This window comes from Merops nubicus, unplaced genomic scaffold, assembly GCF_000691845.1.
Source record: "Merops nubicus isolate BGI_N331 unplaced genomic scaffold, ASM69184v1 scaffold16207, whole genome shotgun sequence".
Taxonomy (NCBI): domain Eukaryota; kingdom Metazoa; phylum Chordata; class Aves; order Coraciiformes; family Meropidae; genus Merops; species Merops nubicus.
The window spans coordinates 1-12,623 of record NW_008618516.1 but is presented as its reverse complement, the minus strand read 5'-3'; the positions used below and the strand labels follow the sequence as shown (position 1 = coordinate 12,623).

Sequence of the window (12,623 nt, the reverse complement as noted above, 5' to 3'; positions counted from 1 at the left end):
TGCTGAAAATACAAAAACTTCTCCAGGATCACCACTCCATTTTCTTCATCTACTAGTAAATATCTGCAACACTGGCTCCTTTTTCCTCAGATAATCTTTTGAGTTTTCTTATTGTGCTTGCTTTACATTTGAAGCACTCATCAAAAGGAAACACGATAAACTATAAGAAAACAATTAAACTAATTTATAAAGCCCCTCTCATGATAAACTGATTCATATAGTCATGCAAGAGAAACTTACATCAGGCTCCTGCACGTCAGGTACTGTATGATGAGGATCAGGATAGTACTTCAAAAACTGTGCTACATAGGTCATAACAGACTTTTCATCTGGCTTGTCAACATCCACATCTATAGAAGTATAGAACAAAGTAAATTAAGTTTTAGCTAAATGGCATAGAATGCTACTTGAATGTCTAAACATTGTGAATAAGCACATGATTATGTGATTTAACCCATGCAAATAGTTCCACTTTTTTTCAACTATGCATTAGGTACCTTCTGGATCAAGGAGCCTTGGAATTCCTAGTTCTGCTTCTGCAAGTGTGAAGGCTTCTTCCAGGTTTTCTCTATTTGACCTTCCCCTCACTTTCTCCATGTCCACTAAATCCGGGCGGATAGCATGAATAACAGAATGAAATGCAACACCACTCCTCCAGCTCTGTCCAAAATCTTTGATTTCAATTCCAACTTGCCTAAAGATTATGAAAGAAAACAAAGTAACTTGCATTAGCAACAAGCCTGGATGAAATAGGGGAAGAAACAGGGTGCTTTACCCAATGGATACCTATCATCAATGCTAAACCACTTGTTCCTGCAGTGTTAATCAGGTCAATTACAGCTTCACCCATTCACTGCATTAATTAATTTCTGCTTAGGAAGATCCAGGAACTTTTTGTCATATACATAGTGTATTTGTCTCCAATGGGCTTACTAGTGGCAGTAAGCCAATGGTATTTTGAACAAATGAAGTGCACCAAAATTCTCAAGGTTCTGGTATGACACACACAGAATCTGTGGATGTACACAGTTCCATTCACTATTCTCTCTCTCACTAAAAAGCATTTCATACCCCCCTCCACTATGACTACTGCAGTTCAGTTACATACAACAGTACCGTACAAAAAAAAAAAAAAGGGGGAAAAAAACCCACTCAATTAACCTGTTATCTTTTAAAACGGAAGCATGAACAGTAAGATCACTGCTGTGCAGGTGAACATGTAACATGCAAATTTCTTTATAGTTTTACCAAAAGCATGAGTGATACTATAATTTCATACACCAAGAACAATTATGCGTCCATTAAAAAAATAAACACAAATGATCAAGAAATAGTAGTATACAATGAGAAAGTACTCAGAACTAAATCACACTTCCAACCACTTCTTTTTAAAGTAAGTTTGAAAAGTATGGTGGTCCACAGACTGTAAGACTGGGGTTTTTTAACGTGGTCTGATCATGCAGACTTCCTTTGAGGACACACTTAGACACTAAGGTAGTCTTGCCTTCAGGAGGTTCACAGTAACAGTAACTCTGAATGAGGGCTTCATCCAAAGCTCACTGTGACCAGTGAAACACTTTCTTGAACCTTAATTAGCTATGCCCAGCAAAATGCAATCAGAAGCAGGGCTAGGCGCAGTGTACTATCCTTCCTCCAGGCTTCTTTCAACACATGACACCTACTCTTCCTGGTAATGTTGACTGTTTCATTCACGAACCTCTTTCTTTCTTTGTATTTTGTTTGTTTACATGTCCAGAAATTGCAGCTGACCACTTTCAGTTGCCTGTTTCTTAATGATAACAGTGTAATAGGAAGGATGCCAAATTAGACTGCACTGCACTATAAATTACTGTATTCTACCTGTTCATTGGAGAAGAGGAAAAGTCTGTATCTTTACAATTATATTTCTTTTCTCTAAGGCACTGTCCCATAAATGGCTACCCCACCCAATTTTTGTCCTTAGTTTGGACAAATAAATCCATTTTATTATTTTACATCTTTGATTTTTATTTTCTTATGGTGGAAGATATCAAACTACTATTGTATCTTTGATCTAATTTATGCACTTTTTAAATGCCTTTTTGGAAGCAGAGTAAACATGGCATAATTATACCAAATAAAGAAGACTCTTTAGTTAACAAGAGATGGTAAGAAATAATTCTAAAATAACTTGGATTAAAAAGAATGAAAAAAAAAAAACAGGGCAATTTTTGTAGTAATATGTCCCTTGCATCACAGAACTGCAGAAGAATATTCATAATATTTCATCACCTGCCTTTCAACAGCAAGTACCAGAATCTAGTGCTCCTGCAAGTTCTGTTACACTAAGGAATGCTAAATTTTGGCAACAAGTTTAATACACTGTCATTCAGGTATCTAATTCTCCTTTCAGTTCCTCATTCTGTCAAAGATAGTCTACAGCAGAGATAGAAACTACAAAATATGACTGCTTTTAAAGTTAATGCAAATTGTTATTTTTTACTTGCTTGTGGTATAGTGGTGACATTTAGCAGTCTCAGTTGTCAAAAAATATAATCACATGGAGGTGCTATAGAAATAAAGAGGAAAAGTACAAGCCCTGACTGGAAGAGTTTAGAATCTGAAAAAAAGTTTTCACTTAAGATGTTAATTCAGTTCATTTGTAAGTTACTTACTTTGCTGCTGTGTACTGTATCCATTTTAACAAAGCCTTCCTGGCACTTCCTTGGACCTTGGTTACCACCTTCCGCTTGCTTGGGGGACTCGCAGTTTCTGAACCGACAACACTCTCCACAGAAGAAGCACTGCTAGACAATGACTGCAGCTGTGGGAGGTTGCTGGTAAGCTCTTCAATCTTTAGGAAAAAAAAATATTAATGGACTCTTTGTATATAAACTTAATTTTCAGCAGTTTCTTAAATAATTTCCTAATACAACAGACAAAGTTGGGCAGAAGCTATGACTAATATGCTGTGGTTTATTTAACTGTATATTAAAGTAGCTTAAAAAATGCTAGTGTGTGCCTAGGTGATGGTCTTCATTTCAGAAGTACAAAACATCTTGTAATCATTGACTTTCTCCACATCCTACAGCTAGAACAAAACACAAGTGTGTCCTGTTATCAGTTATGACAGATTACTATTGAAATAGGAGACAATGGGTTACACCTGGCTTGAATTCAAATTATAAAATAATCCAGTAACTTCAGAGGAGGTTCATTCAAATAAAGAATGGAAGTGACCTCAATGATCTCATCTAGGTAGTTCTTTATTTACCATTGCACTGTTTTGGTACAAATTCAACTGTAGTTTTCTTAGAGGTATCTTGTGAAGGAATAGTGAACGTACAACCAGCAGAGTGCATTAGTAGTGCTTGCCAAAGGTGTGTGACAATCAGCATGACAGAAAGGCATTATGCCTATCATCAAATGAAAATCATTAACTTGACTCTCTTAAAAGCATTATGTTGAACAATTTAGTTTAAATGTTTTCAAACGTAACAGAGTTTTGTCACATCACAGAAAGCATCCGCACACTGAGAACCACAGCTGTCATGCACTTCTGCTTTCATTCATGTCAAAATGATGTATATGCCTGTGACAACTAAAGAAAAGCTCAAAAAATTACACAAGTAAAACTGATGCAGGCAACTAGAGTTTCAGTAACTCTGAGAAGAGTAATTTTCCATGTTTGTCTTAATGAGCTATATATAAAAATAAAAATGTCAGTATCATTCTGGCTTACTTTTCTTTTGATCTGAATCATTGTGGCATCACACTGGTTTGTGCTTGGAAGAACAGCACCCCCAAGACATAAAAGCTACATCACAAGAGAGCCAAAGCCAAAGAACGTCAAAGTAGAACAGCAAAACTAGTTGGTTTTTTTTTAGTTGCAGAGCAGTGACTCATTTTGTTAACTCATATGGACATGATTTAGAAAATCGTTTTACCCTCCTACCTAACTGCAACAAAATGTAAATTACTTCTCCTCTACAATTTCAAATCCATCTCAACCTACACCATTTGTAGCTAAATCTAGTCCTTGCAATTATCAGCATCTCCCAGTGAAATCAGCATGTTTACATGTATCGTTTGAAAATAATTATTGCCTGACTTTAAGGTGTACTGAAATTAGACATAGAGCAGCACAATCACCACTGAGGTTGCTAAAAGTACATATAACAAGAGTCTATCCATAATTCTATCTTCATTGTTGCTCTTTTATATTCTTCAGAGAAAGTGGAAGAATATGTTCTAGTGATGAAGGAACTCCATTCTAGGCCCAGACCAACCTATTCCAAAAACAAGTACCTCATTTTATGCAGTGTGAAGCACCTCTAACATCAACTGTTGCTTTATCGGGATCAGATCCTCAGATAATTACAAAGTGACCTAGCTATGGTGAAAGACTGAAACTACATCAGTTCATATGAAATGATGATCTGAACCATTATTTGGGCAAAGTATACTTAAGTATAAAAAGTGGAGCACCTGAAAATACAAAATTATGGTCCACACCAAGCCAAGCACAATAGAAGGCCTTCCATCAGCAATATCAGTTGAATTTATGTTGACAAGCTTAATCTATATAGGAAAGAAAATATGTGTTATTACCACATAGAAGGAATGATAAACAATTATGAAACACATTTCAAATAGGTTTTATATTTTAAATGCATTTTTGCAATCAAATAACATGTTTCTTAATTTAAAAAAAAAAAACAGTAAGTGGTGCAATTTCACTTTTTAGACAAGTATAGCTATATACAGTAATAATAGATTTTAAAGACCACTGTATGCTATTATTTGTAGAAAAGTATTTAATTTCAAGTAAAAAGGACAATAAAAATTACATAGAACCATTGTACAAACCGGAGATCCTCTGTATATAGACTAGCATGAAAAGCAAAAGGGAAAAATGATACAAAAATAAGTTTAAAATTATCAGTTTTTAGGTAAATGCACTCGTTTGATTTTCTAATGCAAAGAAACCACATTTTTGGAACATCTAACAACACTATTAATAAGAAAAGCTAATTAAATACTGCATAACAGATTCTAAATTATGCAGGGGTTTCTTGCTATAGTTCTAATGGATTTGAAGTGGGAACAGAAAAGTGATCTTAAGAATAAACAAGAAAGGGAAAAGGCGGGTAGAAAGTATAAAAGAAAGATAAGGGGAAAAAAGAATGCCACAGTTCTCCCATAGACAGCCTTTTATTGTATAGGATATTAGTGCCACTGCTTAAAACTTAACTGCAAGGCCAACCTGACTATAGTTTAGGCTTTTGTTCACAGAAACATAGCCTACCTAGTCTAGTTATTGCATTACCTTTGGTTTATACTCCATTAAAATGGATATAAAACTACAAAATATAATCTTCAGAACCAGCAAAACAAAAAAAACAAAACCTACAGTTTGTTCCAGAATGATACCTGTTAAATGCTAGCTGCACTTTGCAGTATAACAGGAGTGTCTGAGACTTTTGTCTGAGCAATGAGAATAGGGATTTAATATGTAATAATTTATGAGAGAGCCCAGGGAGGAAGGAGACCCTGTCGACACTCCCCAAAGCTCTTCATACAGCCACCCGTCACTGTTCATTCACCTTTGAGTACACACAAGGGACTGCACTCAGCTGCTGAAGAGGCATTTGTTATCTGAACAGCATCCCCACCTCTGGAAGAAAAAGGGTGGCAGGCTGCATAGATGCATCCTTCAGACTGGATTCAACCTAGAGACCACCTGCCAATGTGCACTGATCTACCTGACACACCGTGTATTTCCAACCCCCTCTAGAAGAAAATCTGGCATACTGATACAACATACATACAAAAATAAGTCCAGATAAAAATACTCAGATACCAGAAGCAAAACCACAGTGCTCCATTTCTGGCAGTCTGTCTTAATCTTCAGCAGGGTCAGTTGTTTAGCTGCCCTGATGTATTATTTCTGGGATCTAAGCTGGGTCATTCAAAGTTCAAGACACCCACTACCTTTTACTCTTCAGCCCAGCCTTGTCTTAGGTTATACAGGTCTCACCAGCAAGCACCTCTCTGTACCTAAGCCTCTGCTCTTGGGTTGCATAGGATATGGTTTGCATTAACAAACCGTGCTACATGAAATAGTGAAATTGTGAGCCAACAGCTGAATTTTGCTTTGTGAATGCATTTGGTTTGGTTATACAGTTTTCAATTTAGAAAGTTCTCTTGTAGATTTCTTTCTACAAGCATCTCCTAAGATTTTTTTTCCCATATAACAGAAATATAATTAGGTGAAGATGCCATAGGATTAAAGAGAGGGAAAGAATGCCAAAATGCAATAACTCCTCAGGTACACCATTGTGGAGATATAAAATCCATCAGGTGTTACATCTTCCTTGAGAAAAATTGAACGAAAATGCAGAAATTGGAACAAATATCTGCAATCTAATTAAAAAAAAACCAAAACAACACAAACAAACAAACAAACAAAAACAAACAGATACAAGTCATTAAAATACAGAGAGGAAAGTCAGGAAAAAAGGTAGAAGTAGATTGCTTTTGTTTGATATCCATACCTAGACCACACTGAGCTTTTTGGTTTCCTGTCTTTTGTTAAATTTATGAAATATTTTGTTTCATTTCTAAAATGGACTCAGAACTGACTTTACCAGAATCAGTCCAGGAACTAGTTTGAAGTCCTGCAAAACCAATAGGGGTCACACTGTTCTAAATTTTCAAGTCTATATTTTCAGGGAATGGAGTTTTGCATGTACGATCTAGTGAAGTCCATAAATCTATTCCTTTAATTATAAATTAATGCCTCTACAGAATTGAATATCACTGTCCTTTGCTGAGAAGAGCAACAGAAAAGTAGGGAACATAAAGAACTGAAGAGCACATTAAAGGAGGGAAAAAAAAAAAAAAAAAAAAAAAGGAAGGAGATTATCCAAGGTGATTCTAACTAAAAAAAATAAGAAAAATAAAAGTTTTACCCTATAAATGGCTACATATTAGCATTGGGTCTTGTCATTTTTACTTTACAGCAGCTTTTAGGGAATTTTTAGGAAACTGAAGACTGCATACATAGCTCAAATTGTGGTGAACAAGAACAGATAGGTGGCTACGAATCATAGATTTAAGGAAAGAAAGAAAAAAAGAACCAAAAAGCAGGAGTAAGAGATACCAAACCTACCCGTCTTCCTTCTAGAAACTTAAGAGCTGTGCCAATGTTGGCAACCCAGTGAATTCTCTTCAGCTGCCGTCCCTGCTCACAAGGCTTAAAGAGAAAGAACAGTGTAAACTCCAATTAGATTTATGTCAATTTGCTGAAAAAAAATTAAGTTCCATATTATTATAAATACATATGTGCATACCATAGTCTGATTTACAGGTAACAATGTTCCTTGGAACAGTCAAATTGTATCTTTTCATATACCAACAGGGAAGACTGACAGATATAGGAGTTGTAAATGTGATACTTTTATTATAAAAGAAGTTACATATGTCTTAATAACATTGGGATGCAAGCTGTCAGCTTCAGCCTATAAACTTCATTAAATTAGATAAATGTTTTTCTTATTTAAAATAAACTAACTGTTTTTATGCACACACACGTATATAAGTATCTGAGAAAAGGCAACATTCAGTCAGTAAAATATTTTTGCCTGCAAAGGAGAAGTCAAGGTAGTTGTTATTTTTAAAAATCAGTCAGCAGTGAAGACATTTTACTTAGAGGATTTTTATCTGTTCTTTCTAATACCTTATTGGTGATTGAAAAAAACCAACTATTACAAAACCTCATTGAACAATGAATTTTGCTGAACTTTAGACCTGTAGGCTAAAAAGAGATCTAATTCTTTGAATTAAATCAAGACAATATTCTAGGCTTCTAATACTCTACAGTGGAATGAAATTCCACACTGAATCTTATATTGTAATGCAATTAAACAGCTGGTATAATTTAAATTTGTGTTTGTAATGTTACAAATGGATTTTAAAAAGGCCTGCTATAGATTTTGAAATTTCTCTTGCAGTTACTACAAGGTATGATATTCTGGTATAGGTAACCTTTAAATTAACCATACATTACTCTCATTCTGTAACATCTCTTGTCTTTCACTAATTGATATAGGCAGGATACAATCCAATGAATTTCCTTCTAAGAGGTGCTGTCAAAAAAAAGCTTGTCCTCTTTTACTACTCCTGTTTTGCCACAAGAGGGAGACTTTCTGTAATAGACGAGCAGAACCAGAGCTATTTCAACAGAGCAGAAGAAACACATTTGAACATAGAGCTTCTTTTCCATCATACAGTAAAATCACTCTTGCAGTCTGAATTACTACCTGATTTTGGGTATCACCCACAATCAAAATCGAGGTGAAATATGAAAAAGAGGCAGAAGTGTGGCAATTGCAAATTGCCTGCATGTGAGGGAACAGGTAACATCTGAACCCTGGAGCAAGTAGAATGATGGACTGTTGCTTTACGCCTTCAGATGCTGCCTCTCAATCTGTGAGCTGGCTTGGATGAAAGTCAGAGGCCTTGGCCTAAAACCCTTTCACTTTTCTTCCACATCACAAGCACATAACTAGCCTGGCTCCCAAAAGACTGCCTATTTGCTATGTACACGCTGTAGCCTCTGTATACGATACAGCTGTCAAAAAGCCATATGGCATTAGCTGAAGCTCTTTACAGTAGCAGAGCAGCTACTGTAACGTAAATGAACATAAGGACCCATGAAATTTGAGGGGCTTACTTTTGGGTTTTTTTTTTCAAAGAGAAAGCCATAAATTTAACAAGAAAAGACTTGTTATTTCTTCAAAGTGTGTAGAAATAGCTTGCAGTTTAGATCTTGTGTCATAGTAGTAGCACCCATATGGACTGCAAAAACTAACAAAAATAAGCAATTTTGAAGAACTACTAAGACAAAAGTAATAGAGGATGCATAAGATCAAGGATGTCAGTCTGCAAAAATGTGTTTGTTTTGTAACCAGATAATACACTCTGTGAATAAATGTATTTTGCAATGTAGAAGTCTGATTTTTTTTACAGTATTCAAATATAAAAGCACATTAGAAAATTATATCCTAGAGAAATGATGTAACTATCTTGTATTTTCAGAAGAAAGAAAGTTCTTACCAGCTTCTGCCCTGAAAGAACCTCCAGAAGGGCTATTAGCATTACCCCATCTTTGATATCTTCAAACAGATCATTCACCAGCATGGGAGGATGGCGCTGAAAACAGAGAAGACTTCAGATATCACAAAGGCTCACCAGCACTACAACCTTTCCTTTTGAACAGAAGCACAAAGAGTGGCTGGTCCCCTTCTTTACATTTTATAATGTTTAATATCAATATATCACTTAACTGCTTTAACTTAATTGCTTTGCCGCCATATTGTTTAAGTAACATTTCTTTTGCAGGACTGTAATACTAGATACTTTCTGCCACTAATGATCCAACAGAAAAACCTCCTGCTCCCTCTAACAACCAAAGAAACACAGCAACAACTGCCTATAAAATACATGTAATTTACAGATACACTATCACAGTCACATTTCAATCTATTGGTGTATTTTGCCTGGCATTAAGTATGTCACAGAAATTTCACTCTCTCTGTCTGAGCAATACAAGGAGCTGTGTGAAGGAAAGATTCCTAAAGTAGTGTAGCTGGTTGAGCAATGCTGCTACTTTCTCACAGCTGATCATTAAGTTGCTGTATTTTCTCTCCTCTCCTCCAGGCCTTGCACGCTTCCAGTGCTGTTACCACTGTGTCAGCTTCTACTTAAAAAAAATTGCTTAACATATGTCTCTAGATTCACAAACACAACAATGATAATACTGCAAAAAATGTAAACAGACTATGTTTTAGGGATTTTGAATAACAAGATCACATCATTTAATTCTATTTCTTCAACACATTCCAGTTTGTGGAGCTATGGTGGCTCTTAGCTGGTCAATACTTCAACAATCATAAAACATGTCTTAGAAAAAAAGTTTTATACTTTCTCCAACTGAAATAAATGCCCTCTAGTTTCCATGAGCTTGTCAACATTCATATACCTGCTAATGAACATAATAGTATAACATTCATGCCTGTTAATTCACTAAAATGACATTCAGACTACAAAATTATTGAAATTGCTGCAGGTTTAGTAATTTATATTTGGGCTATTTCTGAAAAAAATATGTTTGTACAACAATTTGATCAATCACTTCTGCTCTGTAGCAACACAGATTTGAAAAGATGAACCTAACAAATGACAACACTGCTCTTGAAAAGGTAAAAATGCTACAAGTCAGGAGAAAGAAAAGATTTCCAGTTACCAAAATCAAACCATCCTACCCTCATTGTTCAGATTGCATGAACTAATATTTCAGTGAGATGTAATTTTGGCGTAGAGTGGAAAAAGCACTTCTCTGCTGAAAGGAGACTTCATCTGTTGTTTGACGTGCTCTAATAGCCACAATAATAAAAGAGTCTATTTTCTTGTGTATATAAAATAAAGCAGTGTTACAACTCATTATGAGGGTACATTTAGTCATAGTTCTTTTATATTTCCTGGCTATACAACAGAAAATGGATCATGTTCTTCCTTAATACAACATCAAAGAAATCAATGAAGCAAACAGGTCACTAGATATTAATTTGTCCCAGTCTTGCATCACAGGCAGTTGACATAAATGCAATTAATTTTCCTCACCTTCTATGTTATCATTTCCTGTTTGAAGTTCAGAGCAGCTTTGGTTTTATCAGTATTACCACATGACACAATACTGAAGAATTATGTGCTAAAATAATTCAGTAATAAAGACAAGAGGATTAGGGCAACTGCCATCCTAATCCAACAGGAAGTGAAGGCCTAAAAAAATCTCACCACCTACCAAAAGGCCCCAGTAGTGAGGTTTGTCTCTTAATATTTATTCTACAGTAATGAAGATAGACAGGTTCTTATAGAGGGCAGTTTAGGATACATTTAAGTTGAAGGGTAAGTGAGCTTTACAGCACCCTGTAACCTTGGTGCCCATAACATGCCTGTCAGATGACTTATTTGAGCACAACACAGCTCCTTTCCAGCTTGAACAGCTTGATATCCTTACTCTCAAATCAAGTTATGGGCCAGAATTTAACTTCATCCCAACATGAAGTCAAAAGTCATCTGGAATTCAGATGTAAATCAAGCTTGGGAAGCACCTCTGGTTTCCACAGCACATATCTTTACACTATAGATAAAAATTGCCCATGTCAAGCTCTTGCCCTTAACCACCCTTCACTGGTCATTCCTTACTGACAGAAGTTATGAAAACTAAATTTGTACCCTAACTGAGGCATGGTACAAAGGTACTATGGCAGTGAAAGTATCCCTGAAGAGATCATCTAAATAAATTAACAAGTACAGTACTTTTGACATAAAGTAAGTATTGGTTTGGGGAAGACTAGGTGAAGAACTGAGCAAGAGAAGAAGCAGCAAAGAAACCACCAAATTACTTATACCAAAGTTGAAACCTGCTGCTCTGAAGTATGAGTCACAACAATTGTCCATAAATCAGCAGCCTGAAATGTACTTTTTGTTGCTGGATGGTTGCATAACTAGGAGCACTGCCAGTCTTTAGCAGCACACACCATGTACCTTAGCATCAATAAAACAGGAACAGAAAGCAGGTACAACAGCTGTGCCACAAGATCTCCTCTGTGAGACTCCTCTAATACAATTATACAGGTTGCCAAAAATGTTCTCTGAAACATAATATAATGGTTTTCATGACCCTGAAGATGTTAACACCTAATTACAAGGAGGTAAGACCCTCACTGTGTTTCACAATTCCCTTTGGTTTTTTACTACTCTGGTCACATAGCATATAATTTACCCTCTTGTTATGACTAATCTTTCTCAGAAGCATGGAATGAGTTATATTTTTAGTGGTATATATAGAAGAATAGATTCCTCTTTTACATAAGGATTCCATACATATCAATCTTATTCCCCACGGTGATACAGTTCCAGAATCTATACACACACTAGCTGATACTGTGAAGTTCACACAATACTTATTTATTGCATATGGAGCACTGCACAGGATGGCTCGAGCTACTTCACTGTTTCTCCGGGCAGATCCTCTACTGAGACTAATACAGCTTTTGTTGGAATGGATAGATACCTACTCTTTGCCTGCATATATAATGCTAAATCAAAGGAAAGGAAAAAATGGAACTGTACATTGTTTACTTATTAGACTCCAGAGGAAAAAAAATAATTTACAGCTGTATTCAGTTAAAATCTATTGAATACTATTTATTTTAGAGAACAAACAAGACTTAACACCCACTTCACTTTGTTGCCTTAATGCACTGCCAAAATACTAATTCCAAATCAGTAAAGGCAGGGAAAGAATACTAACTTGAAATTCTGTAATCTTGAAAATACTGTATGTACTCCAGATTTTTGCTTTTTGCAAGTAAATGTATAGCTCTAGTAATGTGATCAACCACAATGGTCCTAATAGACTGTATTTTTGAATGTTGAAAGTCTCTGTAAAGAATTTAATGAAGTAATTTTTAAATCAGGAAAAAAGAACATTTAAAAAGTATAGGAAGTAACCTCCTCAAATCCTATAATACTAAAGAAAATCAGTTATTGTACTGGTTTGGGGGGGGGTGGTG

General features: G+C 35.6%; 1 protein-coding gene across 1 annotated transcript in view; it reads right to left on the bottom strand.

The window, feature by feature from the left end:
- Positions 1-9,195, bottom strand: part of LOC103775998 (nesprin-1-like) — a gene marked incomplete at both ends in the record, with an annotated part of 86,100 nt that extends 76,905 nt beyond the window's left edge. The window contains 6 exons of the mRNA XM_008943478.1: positions 241-350; positions 498-694; positions 2,655-2,833; positions 4,468-4,560; positions 7,154-7,237; positions 9,100-9,195. Coding sequence (XP_008941726.1) covers positions 241-350; positions 498-694; positions 2,655-2,833; positions 4,468-4,560; positions 7,154-7,237; positions 9,100-9,195 — 759 coding nt within the window. The remainder of the gene's footprint in view (positions 1-240; positions 351-497; positions 695-2,654; positions 2,834-4,467; positions 4,561-7,153; positions 7,238-9,099) is intronic.
- Between the last annotated feature and the right edge of the window lie 3,428 nt (positions 9,196-12,623).